The 18,307-nt window shown below is 38.9% G+C and overlaps 1 protein-coding gene across 3 annotated transcripts; it reads left to right on the forward strand.

The window, feature by feature from the left end:
- The first annotated feature begins 1,422 nt into the window (after positions 1–1,422).
- NPY1R (neuropeptide Y receptor Y1) lies at positions 1,423–11,137 on the forward strand. 3 transcript variants are annotated; one of them, XM_059887412.1, is made up of 5 exons: positions 1,423–2,180; positions 3,416–3,614; positions 4,242–4,373; positions 8,315–9,164; positions 9,272–11,137. In XM_059887412.1, exons 4-5 carry the CDS (start codon positions 8,466–8,468, stop codon positions 9,722–9,724), a joined length of 1,152 nt encoding a protein of 383 aa, XP_059743395.1. In that variant the 5' UTR covers positions 1,423–2,180; positions 3,416–3,614; positions 4,242–4,373; positions 8,315–8,465; the 3' UTR covers positions 9,725–11,137. The 3 variants fall into 3 exon arrangements, with proteins under 3 accessions (XP_059743395.1, XP_005207617.1, NP_001039363.1); XM_005207560.5 differs by lacking the exon at positions 4,242–4,373; NM_001045898.1 differs by lacking the exons at positions 1,423–2,180; positions 4,242–4,373 and having other exon boundaries at positions 3,438–3,614; positions 9,272–11,135.
- Positions 11,138–18,307: the final 7,170 nt, after the last annotated feature.

Consider the following 18,307-nt stretch of genomic DNA (forward strand, 5'->3'; position numbering starts at 1 on the left):
TTTTCACTCAGAGTTTCAAAACTCCCTTTGTATCATAAAATTTGAAGTGGAAAAAAGTCTTTGAGACCAACAATTTTTCAAAGATTAGTGTTTGACATTAATGTCTCAAGAACGCAGCTTTATAAATTGGCCTTGGTGGGGACACTTTATAAAAAATTAAGAAGATGACTAAATACAATGGACATCGTAATTTGGGCATTCTTGCAGACATGCTTTTATTCCTGGAAAACACAGAAAAGAAGGTGTCTAATGACTCCAAATTATATTCTTAAATCTAAAATATTTCTTGATATAGCAAATTGTTTACATAAAAATGTATTCTTTTTAGAGAATTAAATTATTTCATTTGTAATTCTTGCAGCAGAGTAAAAACAGCCAATTTGATGATGAGGAGCTGGGGTAAATTTGTTTCTATGAACAGAATGTGACTTAAGGGATGGAGTAAACAGAGAGTGAATAGAAACCTAAATGAGTTATTTCTCTTTAAACAATTGAAACTCCTAAAGTGTCTTATATTTTCATCCTTAGTTTAGAAAAAAGAAATTATATATGCCATTTTACTATTCTTTAATCATTAGTGGGTTTTTTAAAAATATGATCATATGTATTGTTACAGTTTATTTATTACCTGATGGTGGTATTTTGATCCTTGGTCATAATTCCTTTCCAACTTTATAAAAATACAGTGCTCAGTCATATATGACTGTGCCCCATGGACTGTAGCTCACCAGGCTCCTCTGTCCATGGAATTTTCCAGAAAGATACTGGAGCAGGTTGCCATTTCCTACTTCAGGGGATCTCAGCCCAGAGATCTAACCCGTGTCTCTTTTCTCTCCTGCATTGGCAGGCGAATTCTTTACCACTAGGGCCACTTGAGAAGTCGCCTTCTAAAAATATATCCAATGACAAACATTTTAGAAACCTTTTTTGAGGGGGAGGGACTACAAAGATTATGTACAACATTATTTATATAAATAATGAGATATAATTTCTATTGAACTTTAAATAGTATTTAATCAATCTAACAATTAGAAAAATAAAACTTTCCAACAAAGTTTAAGTAATTCCATTTGTCTTGGAATTTTGTTCTGTTTTTAGTTTGAAAGCAGATTTCAATCGTAGTTGTTATAGTAATAAAGCTTGTATCTATCTCCTAGGCAGTGTTCTGTATCTTTATTAGAAGACTTTTTATTATTTAACAGCTTGATTTGGAAGAAGTTGTAGTCATCTACATCAATAAACAGTGTGTGTGAGCGAGAGAGAGACAACTTTGGCTTTTCCAAGTACACTAGAACTATGTAAAACATCTGAGATCATTGTATCACAATTAGCCAGGATGGCCTTGCTCCATCAATGCACTCTATGTACATTCTATTCTTTTATTCTTTCATAGCGTTCCGCACGGTAGTAGATTAGGTACCTAGGAAACAGCACTGACTCTTTCTGACCCACAGGCGAATGTTCCATTCCTCATGCTCCCCGAAAGGAGTAAGTAGCTCGATGCTGGGAACACATCTGACTCACCGCGTTTTCCTAGAGGAAAAAAAAGAAAAAGAAAAGAAAACCTTCCAAAAAAAGCCAGTCCATCTTATCTGAGATTTGCTACTTGTGCTTTTTTAAGGTCTTCTCTTTGTTCGCTGTTAAAAACAAAAACAAAAACAAAAACTTCTGGTCTGGCGTAAGAAACATCCGAACATCACAAGAGAGGCGAGAGACAGAAGCGGCGCAGTCGGGATGGGCTTAGTGCCCGCTTCCCCAGAGCTGGGTTTCTCTCGGCTTCCCGCACAGCCTCGGCCGCGAGGTGGCACCGACCGCCAGCGACCGCGCGCGGGCGGGACCTCAGTCCGGCGCAGCGCCTCCCTGCCCGCCCCTCCGAGTGCCTAGCGCGCACCCCGGCCGGGGCGCGTGGACTGACAGTGCGCGCGGCTCTCCACGCTGCCTCTCGAATTCCCCCGGAGCCTCCTGCGAGACCGCGGAGAGGGTGCGGGGGGCTGCGGCGCACCCGGGCTGTCACGTGTCCGGGACTAGGTGGAGCTCAGCTTCAGGGGCGGCTCTTTCCTTCCCCACCGATCTTTAGGATTTGTGCCGGACAAACACCCGCGATCTTTCCACTCCACTCCCTTCCGCGACCGTCCTTTTCGCTTTAATAAACGGGCCAAAAGACGGATCCAGCAGACAGGGTAAGTTCCAAGTGTACACTTTTGAAGGGACTGACTTTTGAGAAATCTCTCACTGATGAGGTGAAGGATGAGAGAGGAAGGAAAGGCTTTTGAGTCCCGAAATGAGGAGCTGCGGGCGCCCGGGCAGCCTTCGGTTCGGTCCCGCGCAGGCGGTAGCGAGATGCTCCATACCACCCGCCACACGGGACCGCTGAGGTGTGGGGTGGACGCCGGTGACCCAGGTTCTGTACGAGGTTCGAGTGCCCCTCCTCTGGCCATGGTGAGACTGCGTCCCTCTTCCTTCGCTGTCTTTGGCATCTTTCGCGAGCCTCCGCGGGGCGGCTGCGGTGGGCTTTTGCGAAGAAACACGCCGCTGGGACAGCGGGAGGAGAAGGGCTTGCGAGTCCGCCTCGACCCCGCGTTCCGCTCGTGTCGGCGGGGAGCCGCCCCGGTCCAGGTGGGCGCCCAGCGCGCTGCCTGGGTGGAGCCCTACCCCCCGGAGCCGGCCTCTCCTGTCTCACGCCGCTCACTAAGAGACACCCTGTTCCCTACTTCCAAGTTTCCAGCATCCAACTCTCGAGGTCCTTTTACACTGGTGGTGGTGGTGGTGGAGCGCCACTGGGTAGGAAATTGTGGATGAACTGGAGATTGGGGTGGCCAAAGTGGTCCATTGGTCTCCAGGTGGACTGGAGACCGGAGAATATTTTAAGGACTGATACCAGGTTGGATCTCTGGGAGGGTAAGATCGCCTGGGAAGGGAATGGCTGCTCACTCCAGTATTCCTGCCTGGAGAATTCAGTGGACTGGGGAGCCTGGCGGGCTACAGTCCATGGGGTCGCGAAGAGTCGGATGGGACTGAGCAACTAGCACTTCCACTTTTCCCTTTGGGCCAGAGAGAACTGAGTTTGGGCTCTGCTTGTCTGTTTCCGGCCGTTGTGGATGTTTTCTGCTTTGGCCAGTCTCATCGTTATTGATAGAGACGTCTCCAGACAAATGGATGGCGTGTGTGTGTGTGTGTGTGTGTGTGTGTGTGGCGGAGAGGGAGGGGGTGGAAGTGTTAGGAATGAGGACAGTTTGGGGCAGTTCACGCAGTCACACAATATGAAAAAGGTGGGCGCCTAAGCGTGCCGACAGGAATTTTGATTTAACACATCCCATTTGTTCTTTGATAACTCAGGAAAATCTAGGGGAGGGGAAAGTGAGGGGATGTTTTGACATTCCTTTATTTTTTCTTTTTTTCTTTTCTTTTTTTAAAGGGCTTTCAGATTTGCCTTCCCACCAAGATCCCAGGGAAAGCATAACTTGCCAGGTGGCACACAGGCAGGGGAAGCACAGAGCTTGCCTGGCTCTGCCTGAACGCGAAACCCCAGCAACAGTGTTGCTTCCCCGGTGAGAGCAGAAAGCTGTCTGCCGGATTGCGTTGCATACCGATGACCAAAGACCTACTGCTTTTCGGTGAGCGACTACTGCTTTGTTAGTCTTTCCTTATTGTTACAAGGCAGGTGTCTGTTGAGCAAGCCCTCCTGGAAGGGAAAAAAAAAAAAAACAGAATTATGTAACTCACGTCCATGAACTAGCAATAACTTTGGTTATTAACAAAGTTAATTTGGTGAGTAACAAGGCTGATACTTCTTTTCCAAAAAACTAGGGAGTTGAGCAGCCAGTTTTGAATAAATGATAAAATGTACCTGAAACAGGTTGTGACCAGAGAGCTGTTTTCTCAGGTTGTAACAGCTCTCGGAACAGCAAACCATGAAGGCCAGTACTCTAACTGTAATGAAGAAATATTTCCATTTGGAAGGGGGCTAATTTGCCAACTGGTGATATATGTAGTGTGTGTGTCTGTTTTGTCCCAAGGAGCAGGACAGCTCTATTGAGATTTAACAACCATTTGTTTTTATTTTGCCACGTGTCTTTAGGTCCCTATTTCATTTTAGAGGTGTATATTGGAATAATAAATATTAAATCATTTTCTTTTTCAAAGATGATGTATGTAAATTCTCAATATTGTTATTTTTTGACAATTATCATCCTTGAGATTATGTTTAGGTAGGCTTAAAATATACCTTTTATCTCATGCAGAACTGTTTTACACAAGTGGAATGACATGCACTTAGCAAAGGAGTCTTTTGAATACTCTAAAAAAAATAGTTTTCATTTTCTATGTAGCTAAAGTAACTTCTACGTAATAAGAAAACTGCTATTCCTCAACAGGTATGTGTAGCAAATATAATTTTAAAGGGATATAAATTTCAAATATAAATTCAAAGATAATTTCAAAGACTGGAGTTTCAGTAGATTTAACCTAAATTCATCTGCAAGAAAGCTTTGTTGCCCATAAACTGTAATAATTTAATAAGTGTTTGCATTAAGTCCCATATGTACTGACTTTTGTCAAAGTCAAAGTAAATTTTGACTTAGATATAGATGTAAAATAGATATAAACTGTATTTTTCTTTGTTTTCACTGCAAACATCTTGGTGCCTCCATTACCTATTGCCTGGATTAATGCACTAGCCTCTAAATGAACCTACCTACTTCTCTCTCCTGTCTTAAGTCCTTGAAAACAACAGCTAGAGTAAGAATTTTAAAACACTATCATAGGACTTCACGTCTTTACCAGAGACTCTCTGGCGAGTCCTCCTCTTGTCTGAGACAAGTCAAAGACTGTCCCTGGAGTCATACTCTGCAGTCTGTTTCTCCTCTGCTTACCCTCCAACTACTGCTCCATAGTCCCTCCCTTATTTGTTTCACTTCTCATCTACTTGCACCACACACACTCCAGTCTTAAGGATCTGGGCTGTGTTTTCCACATGGGCTGCCTCCCTGAGGCGTCTACATGGCTCCCTCCCCGACTGCGGGGTCTTGGCTCATAGCCCTGTTCTCAAGCAATCAGACACCTTCCAAGCCACCCAGCAGCAATGCTCTTCCGACAATCCCAAGTCCCCTGCCTTGCTTTATTCTTCTCCACTGCACTTACTACCATCTTGTGTACTGTCTCTTTTACGTATTTATTTTTTCATGTCTTTCTCTGTCCATAAGACTAGAAACCCAATAGGAAGGTCACTGTTGTTTCCACAAAAACCATGTCTGACACAAAATAGTGTCCAATAAATATTTCTTGGATGAGTGAATTCTCTTTCAGAAACAATTCCTTTTTAAATTTTTCATGAAGTGGAACATCCCCCACACCTGACCTAGTAAAATGATTCTTTTAACTAGCATCCATTTTACATGTAAAAGGACTATGATAGTGTAGACAAGGAAGTCACCTTGGAGTCCATATCAGCAAACAAAGAATGCTGGGCCATCAAGCCACCAGCCACTGCAGCTGCCCTGAACTGTGTACCCTGAGGAAATTGACACAGGAAAGAACAGGATACTGGCCCTGACAGTATTTCAGTGAGCCCAGACTCTTATATCTTCCCATACATAGAAATGCATTAAATTCATTAACTTCAGGTGTCTTGTTTTCTTTAATTAACAGTAATATTTTGATGTTCCAACTACCTGATTTTTGTTGCAAAAACTCCTATATATGCTGGCTCCTCCCTTACCTCTCTGGAGAAGTCCCTCAGAATGATTTGAGAGGGTGTCTACGGGGCTTGAGTCCTCAGTGTGTCCACCAAATAAAACATAATTCTCAGCTTTTAGGTCATGCATTTTTTCCAGTCAACAATAGAATTCAGCTATTGATGTTAGTATTAACTCACATAAAAGCTTTCCACATCAGCCATTTTTATTCTAAAGCTGATATTTGCAAGGTATTATGAAATACACATAATATCTACCTTCAAGAGATAATATTATAATTGAGAGGAGCCAATTAAGATTCAAGGGACTATATAGTGCTTTGAAAGCTGGGTAGAATTTGGATGGATGATGAGGAGCAGCAGAGGCAAAGATGCAGAAGCTATAATGGGCTGGTGCCCTTGGTGACTGTGAAGGGACTGGCCCTGCTGGGACAGGGCATGTCCTGTGGGGTTGTTAGACCAGGAGTGAGGGACAGGGTGGTGGTGTTCAGGTGTCAGGCCAGCCCAGGAAGCGTAGTGATCGCTGTGTCGCATGCTCCACTGGGTCCCATGTGCTGACAGGAGGCTATGCGGAGTTAGAGGATTCAGTTTCCTGTCATGCTAGTTCTACCAGTAAAGAAAAAGTCAGATAATTGAGCCGTAATGTTAAATACCTTTCTAGCAACTTGACTCTGAAGTATGATGAGAAATTTTCTTGAATTCCTAAGAGAGTAGCATTGAAGTGTATACACTTCTACTAGCTGTGTAAAACAGCTAGTAGAAGGTTGCTGTATAGCACGGGGAGCTCAGCCTGCTGCTCTGTTACGATCTAGAGGTGTGGATGGGGGCGTGGGAGGGAGGCTCAAGAGGGAGACAATATATGTATAATCACGTTGTTGTACAGCAAAAACCAGCACAAAATTGGAAAGCAATTATCCTCCAGTTAAAAATTATTTTTCCTGAATTCTTAAATTCAAAATGTCCAAATAATTTTTAGAATAGCACTTGCTTCCTCTCAGTTCATTTTCAGACACTGAGAGACACAGATATCCTCTCTCTTTGGTATTCTTGAGAGAAAAGTGTGATTCCAAGGAAGTCTAGGAGTCTTTCCAGGCTGCTGACAGAGGAGAGAGTTTCTATAACATTCACACTTGATATCATTCCACTGCCTTTCCTAGCTCTGCTAATTTCATTCTCATTACATGGTAGCAACCTTTACTTTTATTCTTCAGTTTTATAAGTTGTAGTTTTATAACAGACAACACCTCATATTCTAGAAAGCAAAAGCACTCAAGGAAAGATTCAATAGTGGCACAACTTAAAAAGCAAAAGCATATTTTATTCATGAAATTTCTTATCTCCTTTTCAATGGAAGTAAATCTGCATGATTTTCTTTATTGTTCTCACAGAAGAAAGAAAAGCACTGCAATTCCCTTTCTTAACACAGGCACAATGGCTTGTTAATTAACATAAGAAACCTCATCTCGTATATTTACTTAATAATCTAAGGAAAATCAGAGATTTTTTTTTTTAAAGGAGATTTTAAGGTCTACAAGACTGTTGTCTATGATTTGTTTTGTTGGTAAGAAAAGAGTATTCCTATTACAAAATGCTGTGAAAGATCAAAAGTACAACTAAAATTTACATCTCAGCCTTCTATTTGTATACAGTCTAGTGAGGAGGGAAGATATTTACATGAACAAAACCTTAGAAATCCATAGAAAGCTTCTGACATGTTAATTAAGTTGTTGAATCTTTAAGTCAGAAATAACTTCAGAGTTACCCCAGTTGAATCCCCTACACACCATGAGAACTTTCCCAGACTTTCTAGTAGCAATTACAAATTATGTGTGGGGAACAGTTTGCAGGCAGTTTGTTCCATCTAATTAAACTCTTGTTCCTCATAAAGATGTGAAATAGTTTTAATATAATCCACTTCCCTTGGTCCTACTTCTAACTTGAGTGGACACAGTATTCTGAACCAGAAGCTATGGACCAAATGCTGCCCATTCAGATAGGAGAAGATGTGTGTATGATTCCTAGGAAGTCCTTTCTGGATTAAACATCTCCTGTTCTTTCAGCAGTCCTTCATAGGATAAAGTTTCTTGGTGGTTCACTGAATTGATAATTTTCTTGAGGTACTTGTGCCAAATAGTCCTCTCTGAAGAGCAAGCAGTTCAGTGTATGATGGGGCTATTGCTATCAATACAATTTGATAAATTCTTTTTTAGAATAAGAGAAATAATTAGGTACAACTTTTTTTTGTTTTCCTTTCTTAGTTTCATATCTGTTTCAAATATTCTAACCTGTGCATTGTTTTTTTATATGTTAATATTCCTACAATGTTTAGGAATGTGCTGATGGTCCTTTATGTAAGACTTATAGGCAGGAGATTTATACACACTTTACTAATGCACAGACCACTACATTTTCCTGAAACTCAATACATAAGTACATTCAATTAAAAGTATTAGTAATGTTTTCAAATTGTTTGCACCGTTTCTACTATTTAAAAAAAGATGTATATATAGAATACATTTTGTTTATTTCAGTGTCTTCTCTTTAAATTGTAGTATGAGTGAGAACTTGTTGCGACTGCCCTCAATAAAATTAATAAAACAATTGGTCATTTTCTCTTTACAGATTGTTCAGTTCAAGGGAATGAAGAATTCAGAATAATTTTGATAAACGGATTTTAATATAGAGAATAAAAATAAGTTGAGTCTTTGACCTGCTTTGAAGAAACATACTGTCCATTTGTCTAAAGTCATCTATAACAGCCAAACCAGTCAAAATGAATTCAACATCATTTTCTCAGGTGGAAAATCATTCAATCTATTATAACTTTTCAGAGAAGAATTCCCGGTTTTTGGCTTTTGAAAATGATGATTGTCATCTGCCCTTGGCCATGATATTCACGTTAGCACTTGCTTATGGAGCTGTGATCATTCTTGGGGTCTCTGGAAACCTGGCTTTGATTATCATCATCTTGAAACAAAAAGAGATGAGAAATGTCACCAACATCCTGATTGTGAACCTTTCCTTCTCAGACTTGCTTGTGGCCATCATGTGTCTTCCCTTCACGTTTGTCTACACACTGATGGACCACTGGGTTTTTGGTGAGGCAATGTGCAAGTTGAACCCCTTTGTGCAGTGCGTTTCCATCACTGTGTCCATCTTCTCTCTGGTCCTTATTGCCGTGGAACGGCATCAGCTGATTATCAATCCTCGGGGTTGGAGACCAAATAATAGACATGCATACGTAGGTATTGCTGTCATCTGGGTCCTTGCTGTGGCTTCTTCTCTGCCCTTCCTGATCTATCAAGTATTGACAGATGAGCCATTTCAAAATGTGACCCTTGATGCCTTCAAGGACAAATACGTCTGCTTTGATAAATTTCCATCAGACTCTCACCGGCTGTCTTACACCACTCTCCTCTTGGTGCTACAGTACTTTGGCCCGCTCTGTTTTATATTTATTTGCTACTTCAAGGTAGGAAAACCTTTTCCCCCTACCATTTTCATTTTTACTTTCTTTCCACAGGAGTACTCATTCAGTGAGTGGTTCTATTTGAATTCTTTATTTTTTCCCTTCTGTAGATATATGTACGCTTAAAAAGAAGAAACAGCATGATGGACAAGATGAGAGACAATAAGTACAGGTCCAGTGAAGCCAAAAGAATCAACATCATGCTGCTGTCCATCGTGGTGGCGTTTGCCGTCTGCTGGCTGCCTCTCACCATCTTCAACACTGTGTTTGACTGGGACCATCAGATCATTGCTACCTGCAACCATAATCTGTTGTTCCTTCTCTGCCACCTCACAGCCATGATCTCCACTTGTGTCAACCCTATATTTTATGGCTTCCTGAACAAAAATTTCCAGAGAGACCTGCAGTTCTTCTTTAGCTTTTGTGATTTCCGGTCTCGGGATGACGACTATGAGACCATCGCCATGTCCACCATGCACACGGATGTTTCTAAGACATCTCTGAAGCAAGCAAGCCCAGTCGCACTTAAAAAGATCCACACTGACGATAATGAAAAAATCTGAACCTGCCATAGCATTTGGTCCCAAATGATTGACGTCTGCTTAAAAACAAGCACAACCTGAATGGACTTTCATTACCTGTTCTCTTACAGAATGGGATTGAAATCATTTAAGGAAGACCAAGATTTTCTTGTGTTGCTTTTTACTGCTTTTGTAGTAGCTGTCATAATTATATCTGGAACAAATTGTGTGGGCTTTAGAATATTTTGGCAATAGCTTTGACCAGACATCTTTGAAGTGGTTTTTTTGTAAACTTATGCATAGAGTAGAAAGGCTTTTATATTGTATTTATTAGAAAGAAATTTCTTTAATATATTTGTATAAACTGACTTTAGAAGCACTGTATCCGATGTTCTCTCTCCATTGAGCCACCCTGGCTCAGTGAGATTGTTGGTAGATCGGACAGTCCTGCTTAGATGAGATTGTCAATAGATTGGGCAGTCCTGTGCAGTATACACATCCCTTCAGCCTGTTACACGTGACAGCTTGCAAAAGCAGCATTCAAGATGTGAATGCCTAGTCTGAGATCGTTCAGAAGTGACTTGCATTGTTTTTGAAATTTTAAGACAGGATTTATTTTGTTCCTAATTGATTATCACTTCAGATGAAAAAATGCATTTAAAAATACTGAGTGGTGAATATCATGGGGAATTGGATCATCCACAAGAATTAAGTGGAAAACCAGTTCCCTAACCTCAAAACTATTTTGGTTCCTGACAACCAAAGGCTTTCAGAGTATAACAATTAAATTAGTATTGCTGCATAGAGTTGGAATATATTTATTTGAATGAATGATCAAGAGACTTCCGTTCTTCATGGACTGTTTGGTGTTTGTCAAGCTTTCTGGCATAAATAAATATATGTAGCTTTAAAGCATTTATTTCCAGCTTATAATATATATGACCACAAAGTGTATTTTCTATACATCAGTGCCTACATAGTTACTCATTTTTAATGTTCAATGGCCATATTTCAAAGGGCACCAAGGTGTACAGTGTTGAAAGATTGCCCACCCTGCCTAGGAGGGGTAAATACTAGAAAACTGAGGTCACTTCCTGTAGCTCATATTAACTTGTGTGAACTGTGTGCCCTGTGGAGTCTTACCAATCATGCACTGTGTACCAAGGCATTTTGTCACGTATATATTGATACTTCATTTCATGTACCCTGTAATCATTACTGTGCCTCAGAATCATTGAAAGGAGAGATATTTTAAAAAATAAGTATATCTTTGATGTATTATACAAAATGTTAAATGTGTCTGATTTTACTAAAATTGTTTCTCTGTTTTCTGAACAGTCTCTCTTGTGTCTCTCTTTAGCTTCACTTTTTTTTTTCCTTTTTGGTCCTTGTCTTCCCACCTGTGAAGCATCCTCTACCCGCTTGCCAATAAAGCATTTTATACCTTGTGGTATAGCCCTTGGTGGTCCAGCCTCTCTCCCTGGCTTGCTGAAGCTTAATGAAGACAGCAACTGTTTTATATGACTCTGTGTCCCAGTGTATTTAGCAAAGTGCAAGCAAGTACACAGAAGGTTTTTAAAAAAATTTCTTAAAAATGAATAAATAATGGTCCAAATCTTTCTTTCTCATTTATTATTAAATTGACTTTACATGCTCAAATTTTCTTGGACTCCTTCTCCTAAGTTCATTTTTACCACAGAGGTGTTTTCTCTTTTATTATATCATTTTCGTTTCTAAAATAACCAAAATGACACTTTAGAAACTTGCATGATTTGTCTTGTAAGACAAATATCAGTCTTTGCATTGAATGTTAATATAAATTCAAATTATAGCCAAAGAATGAATTTTAGTTAGCTGAAAAAAAATTCTAAAACCATCATTTAATGCATAATGAAAAATATCATCTTTCCTTACCAAAACCTGGAATTTGAAACTAACTGGTGTTTTCTGCTTTGGGGGACAAATGGAAGATTTGTCTTTGTCTACTTAGGTGCTATGGAAACAAATAGCTGCTTGAGAACAGCCTGAATATGCAGGTGCTTTTTTGTCAGCACATTTGCTGAGATGCCATTTCTCGAATCTTCATTCAGCTGTATAGGCTGCTCATTCTTTAGCTTTTCATAATGAACCAAATACCAAATTCTTCTCTTTCATCCAAAGATGTCCATGAGCTAGTAGTAAAGTCTAGAATCAACCACAGATCCATTGTGATTCAAGAAGAAATAAACATTCATGTTAAATACAAACCATTGAGTTTTATTAAACTCAAGAACAAAAATCAATCGCTGGTTTAGTACAAGAGCATAATTATAATGTAGCTTACATAAAATAGGAAGAAAATGATAATAGGGTTTCAAGCACTTAGTCTGCTGCTTCTGCTGCTAAGTTGCTTCAGTCGTGTCTGACTCTGTGTGACCCCATAGACGGCAGCCCACCAGGCTCCCCCGTCCCTGGGATTCTCCAGGCAAGAACACTGGAGTGGGTTGCCATTTCCTAAGCAAGTAGTATATCAAATATTTAAGTACCTGTGAGGTTGTGTGACTGGTGTGACCACTTCACAGAAGAGGCAACTGAAGCTCAAGTTGAAATATCTGAGCCCCACACACTGAGCAGCAGATGCAGCAGGAACCAGACTAAAGTCTTGCCAGTGCTATCAAACCCGTCAATGTGCTGAACATATGATAGAGTTTTAGGAAGTGACTTCTCTTTCCCTCCTTACAAGTAACATTATTAAGGCATAACAATGACATTCACCTTCTTTCTTATTTCAGTTGCAGAAAGGACTGACATGGAAGAGGGGAGAGAATATGGCCATGGTGATTATTTGTATCCAGAATTTCCTTCTGAGAGAGTTCCATTTAAAATAGAACTGGGTTATTCATAGAAAGAAAGTGAAAGAGAAAGTGAAGTCGCTCAGTCGTGTCTGACTCTTTGCGACCCCATGGACTGCAGCCCACCAGGCTCCTCTGTCCATGGGATTTTCCAGGCAAGAGTACTGGAGTAGCTTGCCATTTCCTTCTCCATGGGTTATTCATACCACCTTTATTTCTTTACTGTTGACTGGATATTGTCATTCTCTTCTCTATTCCACAAATTTCCAAGAATATATATGTGCATGCACATTTTACCATACCTTCAAAATTCAATAGCCAAGTAAATATTTATTTTGACAAAGTATTTTTCCATGAACAGTAAAAATGGTAGAAAGAAGTAAATTTAAGCTGGGGTCCCAGGGATAACTGGCCTTGTTCAGTGAGTTTAGAGGTAGTGCTAGACCTTTTTTTTTTTACAGCCAGGATTGCTTTTCTCAGCAATCAGAGATTCTCTTGGAATGTAATTTCTCAGTGAAGCATGAATTCTTTCACAGTCTCCCTATTTTCTTCACCTACTTATCCCTGTGGTCCATCAAACAACACATTACACTTAAGAATTGGAGCCCATGAGAATGATAGCGTAGCTTTCTAGGGCAAATGGATAAGATTTCTCAAATTTCATTTAATGATTCCTTTATTAGTATATTTGTGTGTGTGTACATGCAACACATTGTATGGATATGAATATATATATATTAAACATTTCTACAATGGGCTTATTTTCATTGCTATTTTTAAATTTCTAATAAAAATGATCACATACATAGCAGTTATCACAAATCATTCTATAAAGTACCACTAATGCTTTCCTCACATATCTGAAGATAAAACTGAGGCATGGAGATGTTATGTAACTCATCCAATGTTGTTCAGCTGGTAAATGACAGCCAGGATTCTAATCCAGGCAACTTGGCTTCTGACTACGAGCCTTTGACCTACACCAAGAACGTTTCCCACGTGCCAGACTCTGCGTGATTCCCCCACCTCTGCATCCCCTATTTTTCCATTCCTGACCTGTATCTCTAGTCCACACTGACCCTAATCCTAAACAACATCAGGAAGGTAAAAGTTAGATATTTTGAAAGCCATCCTCTGAAAGCTAACACAAATCCCTAATTATGGAGATTCAAGCCCAGGGGCAGAGCTGAGACACAGATCTCCCTCACCCAAGGATTATCAATACAAACCTGCTTTCATGTTCTCTAGGTCTTGCTCTCCTCTGCCCTCCTGATCTATACAACCCCTAGTCTTTCTGGTATCCCAGCTTGAGTCATCTTCTAGGATTATTTTACCAATAAGCAGGTCGAGTTGAAGCCTGACATCATCATATAGGGTCTCATGAGTGGAGTCTTGTTACAAGGACTGTGCCTACATAACTCCTTAATCTTGAATCCTGCCTGGGAGAGAACGTAAAGAGCTGTCGATTAAAATTGTTGACCAAGGGTGAACAGTATTTTATTAAAAGTGTTTTTTAAAATTAAATCTTCAGTATTTTATACTTAAGCAGTTTTTCATGGAACTTTACAACTGCTACTTCACTAAGCAGAATTACATCATGAACTGTGACTTTTCACATATTTTTAAAGCAATTATATCTTATTATACTTATTCTTTTGTCAAAAGTAGCCTTGCCTAAAGTTCTGTTTGTTTTAGCATCAGAAATGAAAACTGTGAGGGTCATTTGGATTTCTGGGCAATCTTTCTCTTTATTGTTTATTGAGATATAATTGGCATACTATAAAATTAATTATTTAGAAGTATTTTCCAGTGGTCTTTTGTATATTCACAGAGTTGTGCAATCAATATCACTATATGATTCCAGTTTTTGTTTATCACTCCAAAAAGAAACCCTAACTTCTGGTCTCCAGTCTGGCAAGTAATAAGCTTAGAAATTGTCGCCTTGTCCTACAAAGTAAAAAACTGAACAAACTGAAAACCAGAAATTCTCTTTAGGTCCATAAGAGAAGTGAAGTCACTGAACAGACTACTGGACCCAAATTGAAGAGACAAACAGTTACAGAGAATCACAAGTTACTGGAGGAGAAACTTCTATGGAAGCAGTACTGGGGCAAAAAAAAACTTGAACTCTAATGGAGACTTAGAGTGGACAGGCTTCCCTAGTAGCAGACAGGGCTCAGCTGGAAAAGAATCTGCCTGCAATGTGGAAGACCTGGCTTCAATCCCTGGGTTGGGAAGATCCCCTGGAGAAGGGAACGGCTACCCACTCCAGTATTTTGGCCTGGAGAATTCCATGGACTGTATAGTCCATGGGGTTGCAGAGTCAGACACGACTGAGTGACTTTCACTTTCACTTTCGAGTGGACAAGTTTGAGAGTTAAAAACTCCAGTCATATGGGAGGGGAGAGGCACGCTGTGTTGTTTACCCTCAGGAGCTTAACTGCACTTTTATGGTGAATATTGGAGAAAAATCCTCTTGTGCTTCTAGCAGGAGGCGAGGAAGAGGAACCATTTTAAAATATGTCAGAGCATTCTATACTTCATAACAAGGCCTGCTCTTTAGGAGAATTATTTTTTCAGAGCCTAACCTGCTGGATTTTTATCACAGTCTAACTGGCCTGGGGGAAGAGTAACACCCACTTCCAGTTACCTTTCGTCTCCCATAGTAGAGAAGGGATGTACCCAACACCAGCCAAATGTAAGCACCTACCTCTCCTAAGTGGGGCGAGCGACCTAAGGAGAGCTTGTGAAGTTCACAGTTCAGAGACTCACTCAAAGAGTGAGACCTAATCTTAGGACAGTTGAATACATCCCCTCTCCTCACAGTTTACCACTACATCATTAAAGGCTATTTATCAGTTACTTTTACCCATAACATCCAGTTGTTAAGAAAAAATTAAAAGCATACTCGAAATCAAAAAACACAGTTTGAAGAGACAGTGCAAGCAACAGAGTCAGCCTCAGACATGGCAAGAATATTGATATTGTCAGACTGGCATTCAAAGTAACTTATTATGATGAATATGCTAAGGGATCTAATGAATAAAATAGACATCGTGTAAGAACAGATGATCTATGTAAGCAGAGAGGTGGAAATTATAAGAAAGCTTAAAAAAGAATTGCCAGAGATCATTAACACTGTAAGAGAAATGAAGAATATCTTTAAAGGTTTCACTACTAGACTGGACACAGCTGAGGAAAGCATCTCTAAGCTTGAAAGTAAGTCAATAGAAACGTCCAACATTGAAAAGCAAAGAGAAAATAAGATAAAATAAGCAAGCAAACAAACAAAAAAGTCAGAACAGAATATCCAGGAAATGTGGGACAATTACAAAAGGTATAACCTATGTATAATGGGAATATAAAAAACGGAATAAGAGAAAATGTAACAGAAGAAATATTTGGAGCAATAATGAGGGAGAATTTCTTCAAAGTTAATGTCAGACACCAAACCACAGATCTGGGAAATATGAAGAACACCAAGGAGGATAAATGGCAAGAAACACACATACATACAATACTATACCTAAGTATATCATATTCAAATTAAAGTTCTTCCTGCTTTTAATTTGAATATGAGATAGGTCATAGAAAAAATGATATAGGTCATAAACTCAGATCTATATAAATAAAGAAAGAACAGCAGAGAAGTAAGTGATTATAAAATAAAAGCTTTTGTTTTTCTTATTCTAACAAATAGTAGTCTGTTAAAAATAGTAATAGCAACAATAATAGCAATAATGTATATCTATATAAACATATAAAATCATTTACACAGTTGCAGTTATTATTTTATCTACATATGTAAACATACATGATTGAGTACATAGCAGTATGAGCACATTTATGTATAAGTAAAGTGAGTGACAGCAATGTTACAAGGAAAAAGAGGGAAGAATTATTATTTTGTTATTATTACCACATCAACAAAAGATTTTTAAAAAACCACATAATCATTTCAATAAATACAGGAAAAGTGTTTGATAAAATTCAACAATCATTCATGATAAAAATTCTTACCAAACTGAATATGGAAGGAACATATCTCAACATAATAATAGCCAATGCAATATTAAACAGTGAAAAGCTGAAAGCCTTCTTGCTAAAATCTGGAACAAGACAAGGATACCAACTCTCACTACTTCTATTTAATATAGTACTGAAAGTGCTAGCTGAGCATTCAGACAAGAAAAAGAAATAAAGTTATCCAACTTGGAAGGAAAGAGGTAAAATTGTCATTATATGCTGATGGCATGATATTTTAAAAGACTTCAGGCTTTAGAAAACCCTAAAAACTTCACACAAAACTACTAGAACTGATTAATGAATTCAGCAAAGTAGCAGGATACAAGATTAACATAGAGAAATTGGTTGTATTACTTTATACCAACAATGAAATATCAGAAAGAGAAAGTAAAAAGAAGACTGCTATTATAAAATAGTTGAACTATTTACAAAGTGGATAGTGGTATTTGAGTGTGGACTTGGATTACTTGTAAATGTATATTACAAACTCTAGGGCAATCATTTCGTAAAAGTTTAAAAATGTCGTATAAATAATACGCTAAGAAAAAAGAGAAAATTGAGTCATACAGAATGCTAAATTAAATCCAGAAATGGCAGTAAAAGAGTGGAAGAATAAAATAAAGAATGAAGAGAAACAAGTAGAAAACAGTAAAAAGTATAGTGGAAATTAACTATATCAATAATCACTTTAAATGTCCGTGGTCTAAATATACCCATTAAAAAACAGAGGTTGTGAGAATGGATCAAAAAAGAAAGCAAGGTCCAATTATATGTTGTCTACAAGAGACTGATTTTAAACAGAAAGATAATTTAGGTTAAAAGTAAGAGAATGGTAACAAAAAACAAACGGGTTAAGGACTTGAATAGACATTTCTCTAAAGAGAAAATACCAACTAAGAAAAATTAGCAATAAACACCTGAAAAGATGCTTAATATTACTAATAATTAGGAAAATACAAACCAAACCTACAATAAATACCTCTAATATCATTAGGATGGGTACTATAAAATAATAATGATAATAAAGTGTTGGCAAACATGTAAAGAAATTGGAGCCCTATGTACTTGTAGTGGGAATATAAATAGCTGCTGTGGAAGAGTGTGCTGGTTCCTAAACTAATTAGAAATAGAACTACTATATGATCCAGTATCCCATTAGTGGATATATACTCAAAATAATTGAAAACAGGATCTAAAAAAAATTTGTGCTCTTATGTTCATAGCATAATTACTCACAATAGCTAAATCATGGAAGTAATGCAAGTGTCCATTGACAGATGAATAGATAAGCAAAATGTGCTATATACATATGTTTGTGTGAAAGACTAGGGATCTCTTCAAGAAAATCAGAGATACCAAAGGAATATTTCATGCAAAGATGGGCTCGATAAAGGACAGAAATGGTGTGGACCTAACAGAAGCAGAAGAGATGGCAAGAATACACAGAAGAACTGTACAAAAAAGATCTTCACGACCCAGATAATCACGATGGTGTGATCACTGACTTAGAGCCAGACATCCTGGAATGTGAAGTCAAGTGGGCCTTAGAAAGCATCACTATGAACAAAGCTAGTGGAGGTGATGGAATTCCAGTTGAGCTATTCAAATCCTGAAAGATGAGGCTGTGAAAGTGCTGCACTCAATATGCCAGCAAATTTGGAAAACTCAGCAGTAGCCACAGGACTGGAAAGGGGCAGTTTTCATTCCAATCCCAAAGAAAGGCAATGCCAAAGAATGCTCAAACTACCGCACAATTGCACTCATCTCA

The sequence above is a fragment of the Bos taurus genome, chromosome 6 (assembly GCF_002263795.3).
Source record: "Bos taurus isolate L1 Dominette 01449 registration number 42190680 breed Hereford chromosome 6, ARS-UCD2.0, whole genome shotgun sequence".
NCBI classification, from domain to species: Eukaryota; Metazoa; Chordata; class Mammalia; order Artiodactyla; family Bovidae; genus Bos; species Bos taurus.